General features: G+C 38.3%; 1 protein-coding gene and 1 pseudogene across 1 annotated transcript; one reads left to right on the plus strand and one right to left on the minus strand.

Annotated features, from left to right (window-relative positions):
• Window positions 1-115: 115 nt before the first annotated feature.
• On the minus strand, window positions 116-7,963 carry LOC121810410 (annotated as a pseudogene).
• A 5,742-nt stretch (window positions 7,964-13,705) lies between these two features.
• LOC121810411 (transcription repressor OFP14-like) lies at window positions 13,706-14,242 on the plus strand. The gene has a single exon (XM_042211184.1). It carries the CDS (start codon window positions 13,706-13,708, stop codon window positions 14,240-14,242), a length of 537 nt encoding a protein of 178 aa, XP_042067118.1.
• The last annotated feature ends 2,155 nt before the right edge of the window (window positions 14,243-16,397 follow it).

Below are 16,397 nucleotides of genomic sequence, written 5' to 3' on the forward strand. Positions count from 1 at the left end.
TCTCTCCTACTTCTCTCATACTTCATTCCCTCTTTTTACTTTATTTTATCTTTATTTAACCACCAAATATAATTTTCTTAAGTCCCGTGCCAAAAGGAAATATCTCAAGCAGACGTTCTATTAAGCTTTTGGAACTTTCTTCAAGATTTGTGCCACAATTGCTGGAAAGAGGGAAGATACATATTACTCCTAGTATATGTGAGTGTATTTCAAGTTACATTATGCACTACAGTCGAGGTGAGTTACAACGAATCAGACACCAATATAAAATAGAATTGGGAAGGGAATACACAGTTGAGTTGGGTACATGAATTTTCACTTGGACTTGAGGTTGCCCATGCATTTATACACAACTTCAGTCGCTCAGCACCATCATTGTCCCGACCAGTTCCTCGAATAACAACGAAATCTATATGCAGGGGAACAAATTATTGTGTTCGACCCGACTCACTGAGGATCACCACCACGGACCATATAAAGTTAACACATCCCACCATCATCAATTCAATCACTGGAATCACCGTCGTCTATCTCATCTGGTACGTGCAACTTTTCAATGACCGAAGATGGCAAAATATAACAAGCGATGGACGGAACAATTATGATAATATATAAACAGAGGCACACTCTTGTGCATCCACCCCAGTAATACCCCTATTGTGATTAATAAACATAAACTAGGGATACATAAACCGAAATTGGAGATTAATGAACCCTAATTGGGGTGGATCCAAACGCAAACATGCTATTGCGTATTTAAGTTTGCCCAGCATAGGAAAGGTTGCAAGGAGGTTTGTGTATTCTAAGAAATTTTATAGAAGGTCATAACAAGCAACAATGTGACATTTGTTGCACTATGATAAAGTCCAGAAACGAGAAAGAAAGGATTTTGTTACCTTAATAAGAGCGACATCGGTTGCAGATGGTTTCAAATCCAATGCTAGTCCAAAATTAAGCATGGCGTTATCAAACATATTTCTCCGCTTATAAATGTTACCCATTAACGCATAGACACTACTTTCGCATGGGGCATACTCTTTGAGCTCCTCGAGAACTGCTAGGGCCCCATCAAAATTATCCATGCTCAAAAGGATGTTCGCCTTCTGATATCGAGGGAGAGGGTTCTTCTTATCAGCTAATACAGCTCTTTCCATCATTTTTCTGTTGCAATTTATGAGAATTGTTAATGAAGTTGAAACCAAATTCCAAGCTGGGATAGTTTTTTTCGCGATAAATATATCTACCCTCAATGCATGCAAAGCCGTCCCAAGGTATGACATTATGACAGAAGAAAGCGGATTGATTTGGAAAGCCATCTGGAAATGATGCTCTGAGAACTCAAACTTCTCTTGCCGGAGATATACCATCCCTAGTCCATACCAAGCATTATAGTGTCTGGAGTCTATCCGAAGGGCACTCTGGTAGCTCTTGATACCATTTTCAAAATCTTCCAAGGCTACAAATCTATAAAGAAAGACAGGATTAATAACTAAAAATAGCAGCAGTCATCAATGTGCTACACGTATATAATGTGGAATAAGATTGTGATCCGTACTCGTGACCACACAAGGTGTGGGCATATGCAAATCTTGAATTTAATTGCACAGAACGCTGGAAATTCTTGAGAGCAGTTTCGTGGTCCGTCTGTAAGCTATAGCAATTACCCATAGCAAACCTGGCATACCACATGCACAAATCAGCAGCAATTGCATATGAATCATGCAATTATCTTTAGCTCCGCAGAAGGGTTCTAGAGACATCACTGACACATCAAACACCATGTATGCCAGAAGCAAAGACATCCACTGGGACAGGACAAAACATGCTATGCATATACTAAAATAAAATTTAAAGCAGCATTATTTACATAGAAAGCAAAGCGCAGAGTATGATGGAAGGTGCCATGATTGAGGAGCTAAACGCGTTGATATCAGCTCTTGGGCCAAGTAACTCAACTTCATATCTTCTTTCAAATGCTTTTAAGATGAGGCAGATGGTGTCAGTAAAAACTAAAATTCATGGGTTGAGCTGAAACAGCAACCGAAAAAGAAATTAAGAATGAATGTAGAAACTAAAAGAACATGAGTTTATAGAATATAGATTAACACTAGAAAGGGAAAGACCACAATTTCAAAGCATATTCCCCTTCATATTCATCGGGACAATGATACTGGTTTGAAACTAAAGCATGACAACAGAACAAATGATTTCAAAGATAAAACTCACATATAAAACTGAGGAATATATATCCATTCCGTCTAAACTGTAAGGAGAGGCAATGCGTGCACGACTGAAGGCACGATCAGCTTCAAGATAATCAACCATTTCAAAATAAGCCTTCCCAACCTGTGCTTGAGTAAGATCATATACCAGATCACAGTCAAATAGATGTAGAATACAGGCCAGTGTAGACATCCACACACAAGTCTAGAACCAGTAATGATAATAAATGCTTGATAGTGAAGTACTGAACAAACAAAATAAGATAACTCTATCAAGTGCAACCAAGCAATCTTGAGTTCAGAGATTCTCCAGCAAGTCTCATGCTTCGTTGTTTGAATTTGCGTTAAGAGATTCTCCAGCAAGTCTCATGCTTCGTCGTTGCCCGGAATCAGAATATAGTCTCTCAGTTGCCTAAAAACATGAATTAACTGACAAACTTTGAGGCCATTTCTTCACTAATTGCGTTTTCTTTAAAACAAAAAGATATATTTTGTTAGAGGAAATTAGCAGTACAAAGGGACAGTCATCTGTCATCCAATTAATCATTCCAGAGAATTATACAACTTCAATCCCTATAGCTAAAGCTAGCACCAAAGAAGTTCTGACTCCAACTCGACCCTATACCAATGATTCTTTGTTAGTTCCAAAACTTGTCCCTCGTTGATATAATTCCAGCACCCTCACAATATGTGTCGTGAGCTTAAAGAAAATGTGTGAAACAAAAGAGACTGATCAAAACTTTGCAGAGCCTATTTCTGAAGTCTGAAACGCTATATCATCACTCGGTAAATAAGGAAAATGTGTTGGACAGATGAAGGAGATACTCAGAGGAAATAAATTCAAAGGGGAACAAAGGAAAAAACAAGCTTGCTCTGGGTGGCTAAAATGAGTATAAGCATGCAAAAAATTATTACAGCAGCAAAATACTAGTATCTCACCTTTCTTAATTTTCCTTCATCAACAAATTTTCTTCTAGGGCATGCAACAGCAGAGTTCATGGTTACTCGTTGGGATGTATCAGCTCCATATGTTCTCATATTTGAACCATTTGGTTGTGCATTCCTGCATAATGGAGGTGGAGCAACTCCAGATAACTGCAATACATTTAGTATAAGAACAAACTTAGCATTCTTTAGCACAGACGATAAAGAACAAGGATAACCATTTCTATAATATCATAAGTGAATGTTAGTCGATCGCTCTCCAAAAAGATTAACCTCAATTTACCCAAAAATAAACAAATAAATAAAGAACACCATCAAAGAAAGATGACTAATTTCAGTCAGACAGCTAGCAAAAACAACGATAAAATCATAAAAACCCACAATTTTAGATGAGGAGGCTTTGAAAATAAATGTCATCACCAACAGTCAGCTTAAATATAAAACAGTGAGCATGACCATGACCATGACCATGACCACAGGCATGAGAGCTGAAACAGAATAATGCAGCAGCAATATCTAGGTGAAGAAACAGCATCGTTTCATGATTGAAGATCATCAATAAATGATTGTACCTGTGCTTGTGTAGCCATTGGGGAAGGAGTATGGTAAAATGGCAAGCTGGTGGGACCACCATGTGGGAGCTGATGTGAAGCTGTTCCATAACAGTTCCCAGATATCTCTCTTAGGTTATTACCACAAGTGTGCTTCAATGTCTTTGGACTAACATCATCAGATACTGAAGTCCTGTTTGAAGTAATCTCATGATCCTCAATTGTTGCTTGCAAACTATGGGAAGCCATACCACGTTGTAGGTATTGCTTCTGAATAAAAAGAGAAGCTCCGTCGTCAAAGACTAAAGCTGCTTCTTCAGCAGCACCTGAAATGATGCCACCTCTATCTGGTTAGAAAAGATTGACTTTTTATAGTACTGATTAAATTTACACTAGAAATGAAAAGATATTGGCAACATACTGATTAAAATGGGAGCAAACATTGCTCAAGTAAAGACCCATCCAAAAGGAGACAAATAAGCATTAGTTATCACACTTAGAACTTTACACGGATAAAAATGTTTCGAATTCCATGATAGTTAGAACAGTAAGCCATTTCCCACATGTGCAGTAATTTCACATGTTAATATTCCACATCAGCCTAGCAACAGAAGTTACTAGAAATTATGTTCTTAGATACCTAATATACAGAGCTCAAGAGTGTAGCAAAACATAAAAAAGTGAGAAAAAGTCCTCATAAAAGGCTACACATTTGTCATTCCTTTGCTAGACGGTGTCAGACAGTCAGAGCTTGCAGAAAATGAAAAAAAAAACAATGTAAAAAAATATGGAGTACCTAATATACAGAGCTCCTCATAAGCAGCCCACAACAATGGATCCAACGAAATAGAGCCTGATTGAAGTGATTGATAGCACTCTGCTTTCTATCCGTATGCCTGTGATAACAACATAAGATGTTGAAGAACAAATATAATGGAATATTTAGCTTGTTAACAATTTTCTACCCAGTTGCCTCTCCTTCTCCTAAGAAACAAATGCATTTCTTTCATTCTATCATAATTTCCAGAAAATTCATTTTCTAGTTCTGAAATCTCCCACTCAGTATTCAAACATAACAATACTTCTCAACACCAATTGAGAATTTTCATTTCGTCAAACTTTATATCTTGATTATTGGGTTGTAAGACAGTAAAACACACTTAACAGTTAACAGCATGAAAGGGGCACTATCTTGACACTTCCAGATTTCAGGAACTGTCATCATACCTTCGGTAGCAGTCACAATCAGTGTTGTTAGGGTCGCGGGGCGCACCGGGTCGATAAGGTGAAAATTTGGGTCGCGGGTCGACAAGTCGACGGGGTCGAGAGACCCACAAATCTAGGCTAATTTTTTTGCCTTTTAATATTAAATAAAATAAATATATTGCTCTAATGTTTATAATATATCAATAATATAAATGTAGACGCAATTCATGTGAATAGAGATAAAGTGGAAAATAGAAATGATCAAAATATCAAAACAGTTCATAAGTCATAACACAATAAATAATTGAAACCATTGTCTGAAAATATCAAAACAAAGGAATATATGAAGGGTGGCAGCAAAAGATCTTTGAATTGTTTATTTGTTTAGGAGTGAAGAGGCCGAATTCTAAAGTGTAGAAAGTAGGTTTGAAAAGTTTGATGTGGTGCAAGCATATATATAGAGAATCATGATTGAGATAGTCAGAAAACATGTGAGAGATTTGAGAAAATCAGAGATAGCATGTGTTTAGGGCGACCCAGGCGACCCACTCGACCCAGGCGACCCAACGGCGACCTTGTATCTCGATCAACCCACCCATGTTGGGGCGGTGATGGTCTCGACCCAGGCGACCCGGGCGACCCGAGCGACCCGAACGACATTTTGACAACACTGGTCACAATAGTTGTTTTCTCTTTTCTCGTAATCATATAAAAGGTAGACTAACCCACACAAGCAAGAACATGAAAGAAAAATCATTTGATATATCACGTTCAGTAAAAGTATTTTTCTGCACTGTCATCATTTGATAATTCATCATGAGCACCCTTTTACTCTGTTTTCGAGTAGAATAAGGAATCCCAGAGTCACAGGCTTTACAACAGACTTTCCAGTGAACTATGAACTGGGTGACCTTAATCCCTTGCAACTATTTGCCCAATAAATAAGGAAACAATATTGAAATCCTCATAGTTAAATGAAAAATCTAGGATAGAGATCATAGAGTTGTTTATTAATAGTCATTTGAAATCATATGGAGCTAGAAAGATAGCAGCAAACATTCTCCTGTCAACAAAGAAAAAACACTTTAATGTACAAAAGTCCACAACAAATGCTTTTCTAAAGGCCAACCTTAACACATTGCACATATTTCTACAATCAGATCACAATATAAGCATCTCCTGATGATTAAAGAAAGTCACATTAGTACTGTGCAATTTCAATATAGAGCATTAACCTTGTTTACCTTAATGTATCAATTTTAATTAATAAAGACAGGAAATCACAAATAGAATCTTTCACTTCGACCAATAGAAAATTTTATCTAAAAGTGACTTAGTGACCAACTTATTTTTCATTTACAAAGAATATCCAATGCAACCCAACCCAAAAAGACAGCAAAATTCAATGTAATTGAGGATTGAATAAGGGTATCATGTTAAGACCTGTACACAAGTCCAAGAAGGAAGTGCCCAGCAGCTCCATTTGGAACCCGTGACAAGTAAGGAAACCACTAACTACTATAACTATACAAAGGACTATTTCCACAAATAACATCTACAGCCACAGGCCCACAAGTCATACAATCATTATAGCTGAAAGACTTTATAATCAGTGAGCATACCTCCGCAGAAGACTCATTAGGGGATAACGCTGCTTCTGCTTCATTCAAAAGATCCATCTGGAAGCAAGCCAGTGCAAACAAATAGCGGCATTGAGCTATATGTGTACCTTGAAATCAAAGGCAACAAAGATTAAATTATATAAGACAATTTCCAGGCAAAAGTGAAATACAATGCCACTATTAAATGTTACAAAGATAAGGGAAGTATCAGTAATCACTAATCATGCACGATTAGCCAACTGATCCAAGATTCAGTTAAAAGGAGAAAAACTTGTGGTGCATACCCTTCAAAATGTGATAAGCACAGTGTGCTTGATTGTTTTGTAAATAACAGCTAGCAAGCAACTGCAGATTTTTCTGCATTGAACAAAACAAATATCAAATTATGAATGAAGCAAAACTATTCAAAATCATTTTAATTTAAAGCTAGCCCATAATTACCCATCGCCACATTCATCAATACTTTAGAAAATCACAAGTGTGAATTTCAAGATGCACTGTCCTTTACATACAACACACATCACTATGATATAAGTTATAACCAGAAATTCCCACATATTTATATACAGAAATGCAAATTAAAACTTCGACAAAGTCAGAAACCACAAATTTTGTTTGACATGACGTAGAAGTGAAATACGGTACTAAGCAAGTAGCAACAGACTGGAATTGCAATTTAAACCTTCCTAAAATGAAATTAGAAATAAACTCAACATGGTTTTATCAACTTGGTATGAATATAGAGGGTATGCCAAAACTCAAACTGCAATAAAATTGCCACTAAGCTGAAGCTCGAAAAGGGGTTCCTTCAAGAAAACATAATTACGAGCAACGCACTTACAGAAATAATTGTAAATGATAAGTATTCCATGATTCTATTGTTCCGCATTGCATTTAATATTCCATCATAAGAAACTAACCTCCGAAGGAAATTCAGCGCAGAGGCGCTCGCACATGAAAATGGCGTTTCGGTGCATTAGTTGCTGGAGGCTGTTGCGGGCACTATCGGTTAGTATGGCCTCCATCTTGGCCGTAAATGCAAACACTTTGCAGGCCAAAACTATGGATTTTGGAGATCAATCAATACTTATACACACCCAGAGCGCGAGAGAATGAGATGGAGGGAGATTGAGATTTGAAAAATATACTATCACCAGATTTTAAATTGCAAAAGAAAACTTGCTAAAAAGGGAGAAAATTGGTTAATTGTACAAAGTCGGAGATGGATTCTCGGAATTAAACATTAACGGGAAAAAAATAAAAATAAAAATAAAAACCTCTTGTGAAAATCTGGAAATTTGAGAGGCAAAACCCCCCAATTGCCAAAACCCTATTATTTGAAAACTTGAATCAAATTTGAAAATAAAAAATAATGCCAAAATTTGCTTTTCTAGTTTTGTAACCCTACATCTTGGTTAAAATTCAAATTTAGCCCTTTTGTGTCAGCACATTCATTTATTTTCTCTCTTTATTTATTTGGTCGTTTGGCAGTGAGTGCCAAAATGATTCAATTCATTTTTTTTCTCTTTATTAAGTTGTTCATTAAAATTAAATAATTTACTAGTGCCAAAATATTCCTTTATCTATTTATTTGGTCGTTCAGCACATCCTCCCTAATTAGAGGACGCGTCTATGATTTTGGTCGTTATGATTTTCGTAAAGGGATGTATAATAATGTATGATCATACACAAAAAATATAATGTTAAATCAGACAGTTACTCACTAAAATTGCTGAAGGCTCTGTTGTTGATTCATTGTTGCAATTTAGAAATAGGCAAAAGGGGAAGCACAATTACCCTTTTCTTTAGCATAGTAAAGTTGAATTAATTTTTTTACTAATTCCTCTTCCTTTTCTTAACAGTGATGGCATAGAGACGAATGCAATTTTTCCAGCATCTAAGATCACCAGGAAATTATACTTCATGAAGCATGAATCAGTGTTCATAACCAGTCTCTTACCTTCGGATTCATGAAACTGTTAATTCATATATACAGAACTAGCTAGTATTGCTGCATGAGCTACTAATGTTTACTTATCGTAGAAATTGAAGAAATATATACATCTTGTGCTGACCTTGCTTTAGAAAATTTACATTGAAATGATTAGGTAGACTAAATAGTCGATCGCAGCCTATTAACCCACTTATACTCTCCACAGTGTCGCCTACACCCAAACGAGCCCGGATGATTGGTGGACGAGCACAGACACACACACACTGATACGAGCCTATTATTATTATTATTATTTAGTTTAGATATTATAGGGATTTAGCATATCTTTTTCTATATCTTTGTTTTCTTGTTCGTTAAGTCAGTAGCATTATAAATAGGATAGACTGTTATCTTTTTTATTCATTCAATCAATATATAAAATTATCATTCTTTTGGCTCAATTGAGTATCAAACAAGAAACATCTCCTAAGGTTGCCGACGAGGCTGATCTCGCGCTCAACCGCCCCTTTTTGCCGTCCAAGTCACGACCCAACGTTGGGCGCTCGACAACGACGACATCTCGTTTCTTGATTTTGTGTGGAAATCGACGTTAAGGAGGACAGTCCTTAACAACTGGTGCTTTCATTGAGAGCTGACCCTCCCACCATCTCGAACCGAAGCTACACCGCTGCCCGACGGAAAACATTCCGCGCACAGCAACTGCTTTGGTTGTCGAGTCCCGCCTGTCCGCCGAGCTCTAGCCGCAGGACAACACTACGTCTGCAACGCCCGACGGGAAGGATTCCCGCGTGCCGCGCCGAAGTCAGACGATCATCATCCACCACAGCCATGCCTCAGTCCGTCAACATGTCATACGACTACGCCGGCTATCGTCGTCGTCAATACGACTTCCCTCAGGCCACACAGTCATTCCGTCCCTACCATCCGACCCAACCTCGCCGTGTAACCAGTTGGGACCCTCCAAGCATCCGGGAAGAAGTACTCCGCCCGCCGTCGTGGCCTGATCCAAAATCACCCTACGTCTCACACCACTTGGATCCACATGATCGTCGCCCACGGCCGAGATACCAGCCCATCGGGTACCGCGATCGCGGGCAAGACGCTTGGCCCCGACACCGCAGCGGCTACGTCGAGAGGGGTGGCCACCTATCTGATCGCGGAGAGCATCAGACCAAATTAGGGTTTGATCGCTACCCGACAACCGCAACGCAGCGGCACCGCCCAACGTGCTGGGACCCACCGGCGCAACAGCAGGACCGCGGCTACCCGACCGTTGACCGGCCCCGACGCTCGGAGACGTGCTGGGACCGACCCCGCCCTCGGGAGGAGGTGAGAGTGCAAGTCCAGCCCGCCTCCCACCAGCCCTGCTACTCCACCGAAAAGCCAACGCGGGACCTGTACAGTCAGCCCGCACGTGTGACCAGTCAAACTCCGGAGCAGCCACGCCTGCCGCTAATACGGGTCTCCCAGGCGGAGAAGTCAGAACGGTCCAGGTTGGGTCTCTGCTGGCACTGTCCCGAGAAATGGGTGATGGGACATGTGTGTAAACAACGCATTCTCTGTTATGCGGATGATGGGGAGGAGTTTGAGGAGAACATTCAAGATGAGAATTTAGCCGAAGAGAAAACTAATAATACTCCCACGATAGGATTCGGTGATGATGTTCCCAATGACATTACCGATGTTCACAATGATGGCGCTCCTCTTGATATTCCAAACAACGAGTCCCCTGGAGAGTTCGTCAAGAACAAAGGGATTGTCATGAACGACAACAAGTCACTGCAAGTGCTCGTTGGGGTATATGATGAGAAGATTGGTGAAAAGGAGGAGACATTGCTAGAAGATAAAGAGGAGGATGGTTCTATTGGTGATTACACTGTTTTCCACGAAAGTGCTTGTGTCTATAAGGATTTGAATGTTGGTGATGTTACAAGTCTGAATCAACGATCAACATCACTCGACGCCGATCCAAGGTTGATTCCTCTGCGAAATAACACGCCGTGTTTGAGCATTCATGACTGTATGGCAGAACTTTCCATTTTAGCGTTGAATTTGGACGACCACATTAGTCTACCATTGTTGGTTTTTTATGGAGGTGAAGAAGGGAGACGTTCAGCTGTTCGATGTGTGTTTGATCCAGGAGGAGTTGCCACGCCGAAACTTCTGATTTCAACTCTCCTTTTTGCTTCATGGTTCCCACCTTGAGGACAAGGTGGATTTTAACCGTGGGGGAGTTGATACGAGCCTATTATTATTATTATTATTTAGTTTAGATATTATAGGGATTTAGCATATCTTTTTCTATATCTTTGTTTTCTTGTTCGTTAAGTCAGTAGCATTATAAATAGGATAGACTGTTATCTTTTTTATTCATTCAATCAATATATAAAATTATCATTCTTTTGGCTCAATTGAGTATCAAACAAGAAACATCTCCTAAGGTTGCCGACGAGGCTGATCTCGCGCTCAACCGCCCCTTTTTGCCGTCCAAGTCACACACCCTCACAACCGCACCACCACCTTCCTCAGCTGGCCGCTGCCTTGCAGTTGCACCCACCCAAACCCAATGGGAAGAGGGGTAGCTCATCTTCACCTAACAATTTGCCTTGAAAGAATATAGCAATGAAAAGTGGGGAGGAGAAGGTAAAGGGGGATGATGAAAAGGTTATGGGATATTATTGTTTGTTTGTATCAAAAGATTTGATGGATAATGGATTCCACACAAAGGGATAACTTTGGGCCTCGGCTTTTCCTATGCAATTTTCTCCTTCCTTTTTCCATTCAAAGCTTATCCATGCACCCAATAAAATTAAACTTGATAGAAATTCGTGGGTTCCATCCTAAAATCAATTGGTGATAAGAGGAGGTGCCATGAGACTTATATACTAGTTTCAGTTTTCTCTTGACACCGATGTGGGACAGTTATATGTTATATTTTTAGTTTCAATTGCCAACAAAACTTTTGCATAATTAATTTTGAGGTGGTGTTTCGTTGCGTTTGGTTTGGTGGTGGTGTCTGAAGACTCTGGTGATAATCCAATTGACGGCTCATGCCACCTTTCAGTTGGGAGAGGAACTGGTTTTCGTGGGATTTTTCAAATTACTAGTACTAAATCGCTATTTAATTCGTTTTTAATATTAACAATGTCTCATATAGGGAGTAGGAAGAGACAAAAATTGATAAAATAGAAAGAATTAAGAGAAAAAAGTATTAGGAATAGTGTTAGAAAAATTCGTTTACTTACCCGTCCACAACCAATAAAGAAGAACCATAGAACTCATGAAATTGATGTGTAGATGGTAGCAAATCTTCTCCGAGATGATGGAAGTTGAATGATTGCATCTCCAATCTTCCTTTTTTCCTCTCTTTTCCCCTCCTTTCTCGTCTGGAATATCTTAATAATCCCATAGAAACTGCTCCAGAAACCAATTTGAAGACTAAATTCGGCAGTTTCTGAGAAAAACGCCCCTCCTGGGCGTTTTCGCGGGGTTCGCACTGCTCCGCTCAGCCTTCGTCAAATGGACATAACTTCTTCATCCGAGCTACGATTGAAGCGTACAAGGTACCCACGCGAAGCTATTTCAAAGAAGAAGATAACGGTGATAAGATAAAAGAATTTGGACATTGTCTTAATAGGCAACGAACACTTTGAATCAGACCCCACCGCTTTGGCTCATTGTAGTCACTCCACGTGTACATCTATCAACTAATATGTAATAATAAAACTTTAATGATTAATTGATAGATGATTTTAACATAAAAAATAGGAGAAATCTTGAAGTAGAATTAGCATCATTTGATTCACATCAAATACCCTCAAACTTAAGTTTTTGCTCGTCCCGAGCAAGACCACTACATGCATAAAGGCTCAACAAAGCTAAACTCACAAAGTAATTCCACGTGTTCTCATCACAAATGCTAAACTAAAGAAACGGTAAAAGGGATTATTCTTATTCAGTGTAAATAGAACAAAGGGACTACATGTTTATATAGACTATGTGTAAGCTATGTATTGTAAACCTAATTTACAAATAATTACTCCTCTATCTTTGGCAGAATATACTCTTGAGCTAAGGTCATAGATTAGAGTCTCAAACATATCATTCTTTGCTCGATTTCGTGCCAAACGTTTTCTCCAAAAGAAATAAAGAAAAAAGGAGAGAAGTTTGGATAGCATGAAAGGGCAAAACTCCGTCTTTTCCTTTGAAAACACATAAGAAGGCAACTTATATGACGTTACCTAAAAATAAGTCTACATAACTGTCAAACTACATTTGAGTTGAGATTCATAAAACATAGACAGACTCAACATTAATCAATCTATTAAAATCACGCTTAGATTATCTGTATCTATATATTATACTACTACTCAAAGTAAACATCATTTTACCAAGCTTGATTATGATTAATTCTCTAAAAAATTCTAATTATTATCTGAAAATCTGAAAAAAAATTGAAAGACTTACATAGATATTGGAGCACTTATTGTAATCGCTTGTTTATTGATACCAATCGGTTTATGCCTAGTTATAGGACTATTTGCATTGTATTTATGGTAGTAAATATTCTAATTCTAGGCAATGCAATAGTGTATCAATTACTACATATTAATTGAGTATCAATCACATATCAATTGGGCATCTTTTCCTCCTTTGCCGTTTTAGGTAAGTCTTCATGACTACTTACCTAAGTAGTCATGTTTGTTAGTTGTGTTTTAATATTAGATATAATAGGGTCCACAGGGATATAGCATGTGGGTTTTTATGGATTTCGATTCTTCAATTAGAATCAATGAGATTATGAGCTCAATGTAGATGGTAGGGTAGGGGTACTGGGGATAAATTATTATCACTAATATACATGATGTGAATTATTATTAAACCATTATGTAAGCTGTACATATAAATATGTATAGACAGATGTCTATTAATTATTCAAATAAAATATCACATGCATTAGTATTAATTTAAGGTTTTATTCTCTTGGTCTATTTTGGGAATAGAGATTTCACAATGATTTACTGTATTAATGTAGATCATTTTTCCAGATATTTCACCGTATAAGATGTTGTTACTTATAGTATCAAACAAAAAGTAAGAGGCAATTCGAGTTTTTTAAGTACTATAATACCACATTGTATTCTCACACAATCACATAATAAACTAAAAATAAAAAAGAAAATTAACTAGAATTGCGCAAAACAAATGCAGAAATCGTATAACGAAGCTTCATCACCGCAAAATGTCGAATACGACGACGTACAGAGCGGTCGAATCTCATTCGAGAATCTGCGATCGTTCTACCGCGAGCTGTGCGAAGAAGAAATGTCGAAAATCAGCCTGAGCCCGTCGTTTCAGTCCGAATCCCCGGGTGATTACACCTTTCCTCCTCGCCGCGCGGCCGACTCCTCCAGTATCCCGACGGAGGTGGAGATCGAGGAACCGGAGCGTAATGTCGTGGTGATCGTGACGTATTCGCGGATGCCGTGCGAGGATTTCCGTCGATCGATGGAAGGGTTAGTGGCGGCGCGTGTGGAGAGTGGAGAGGAAGTGCATCGGGAGTTCCTGGAGGAGCTTCTGTTTCGTTATTTGGAATTGAACAATGACAATTTTTTTGGGGATATAATGCGCGCCTTTTTGGAATTGATCGGCGTCTGGCATAGGATTCAGTGCGGCGACGGTGGCGGTGGAACGTCGGATTTAGCAAAAGAAGCTCAAGCTGGATATGAAATTCATGCATAAACTTTATTGAAAATATCATTGTTAATTTCATTTATTTTTCCTGCTGTTGAGATTATAGTCGTTTATGTTATGAAAAACAGACACAATAGGCCGCCGCGGCGGTATTATAGTGGTCACTCGTATATTCCCTCGTTCTGAAAAAATATCTCAGATATCAATATTTTCATTTTTAGACATACTTAAAGATTGTGTTTTAGATGATATGCTACAGAAATTATGATACTTTATCATATGTAAATATTACTCCGAAGAAGCAAAAATACATTAGTAGTACTACATTTTCCCATATCGCTGCTGTGTGTATCAATATTTTAAATTATAGAGCTAGTTAGTTGTGTTGCTCCCATTCATACAGTTTCTTGCCAAACTGCTATTGAAACACTTTTCCAAACACAGAATGTCGACTCTCTGTATGCTTTTATTATAATTAAAGAAAATTTGTACAAATTGTGGATCAAAGGAAATACTATTTACCAAAAATTAATTCAAAGAGTAGGCCTATGCCCAAAAATGACGATTTTAAAACCAAAAGAGTCCAGTCAGCCCAGTCCAGCTAAAGAGTCCAAATGTAAAATGAAGAGAGATCTTTCTAGAAGACGCAACTAGACCAAGAGAACAACTCTTTTTCTTTATTTCCACCAATAAGTTCGAACTGAAAATTCCCCCACATAACCACCTCTCTCAAAACCCCTATCTCTCTAAAGTTTCTTATGCTTTTATTATAATTAAAGAAAAATTGTACAAATTGTGGATCAAAGGAATACTATTTCCCGAAAATTAATTCAAAGAGTAGGCCTATGCCCAAAAATGACGATTACAAAACCAAAAGAGTCCAGTCAGCCCAGTCCAGCTAAAGAGCCCAAATGTAAAATGAAGAGAGATCTTTCTAGAAGACGCAACTAGACAAGAGAACATCTCTTTTTCTTTATTTTCCACCAATAAGTTCGAACTGAAAATTTCCCCACATAACCACCTCTCTCAAAACCCCTATCTGTCTAAAGTTTCTATGCTTTTATTATCATTAAAGAAAATTTGTACAAATTGTGGATCAAAGGAAATACTATTTCCCGAAAATTAATTCAAAGAGTAGGCCTATGCCCAAAAATGACGATTACAAAACCAAAAGAGTCCAGTCAGCCCAGTCCAGCTAAAGAGCCCAAATGTAAAATGAAGAGAGATCTTTCTAGAAGACGCAACTAGACCAGAGAACAACTCTTTTTCTTTATTTTCCACCAATAAATTCGAACTGAAATTCCCCCACATAACCACCTCTCTTAAAACCCCTATCTGTCTAAAGTTTCTTATGCTTTTATTATAATTAAAGAAAATTTGTACAAATTGTGGATCAAAGGAAATACTATTTCCCGAAAATTAATTCAAAGAGTAGGCCTATGCCCAAGAATGACGATTACAAAACCAAAAGAGTCCAGTCAGCCCAGTCCAGCTAAAGAGCCCAAATGTAAAATGAAGAGAGATCTTTCTAGAAGACGCAACTAGACCAAGAGAACAACTCTTTTTCTTTATTTTCCACCAATAAATTCGAACTGGAAATTCCCCCACATAACCACCTCTCTTAAACCCCTATCTTTCTAAAGTTTCTTATGCTTTTATTATAATTAAAGAAAATTTGTACAAATTGTGGATCAAAGGAAATACTATTTCCCGAAAATTAATTCAAAGAGTAGGCCTATGCCCAAGAATGACGATTACAAAACCAAAGAGTCCAGTCAGCTCAGTCCAGCTAAAGAGCCCAAATGTAAAATGAAGAAAGATCTTTCTAGAAGACGCAACTAGACCAAGAGAACAACTCTTTTTCTTTATTTTCCACCAATAATTTGAACCGAAAAATCCCCCACATAACCATCTCTCTTAAAACCCCATCTCTCTACAGTTTCTCAAGCAAATAACTCTAGAGGTTCCTCGCTACCCCCGACCATTCACTGTAGTTGGAGACAGTTCCATAATCTCTCCATCGGAGCACGCTTGATGTCACGCCCGCATTTTCTACGGATAGAAACACGGTTGATCGCGACTAGGGGATGGTTAAAGAAGCGGGGAAGAAAGGAGAAAACAACACAACTCGACCATAGGTCGAAACAAATGGGAATAGCTCGAACAAAATCAGAGTATCATTTCAACAATCAGCAACTCGAAA

Source organism: Salvia splendens, chromosome 7, assembly GCF_004379255.2.
Source record: "Salvia splendens isolate huo1 chromosome 7, SspV2, whole genome shotgun sequence".
Lineage (NCBI taxonomy): Eukaryota > Viridiplantae > Streptophyta > Magnoliopsida > Lamiales > Lamiaceae > Salvia > Salvia splendens.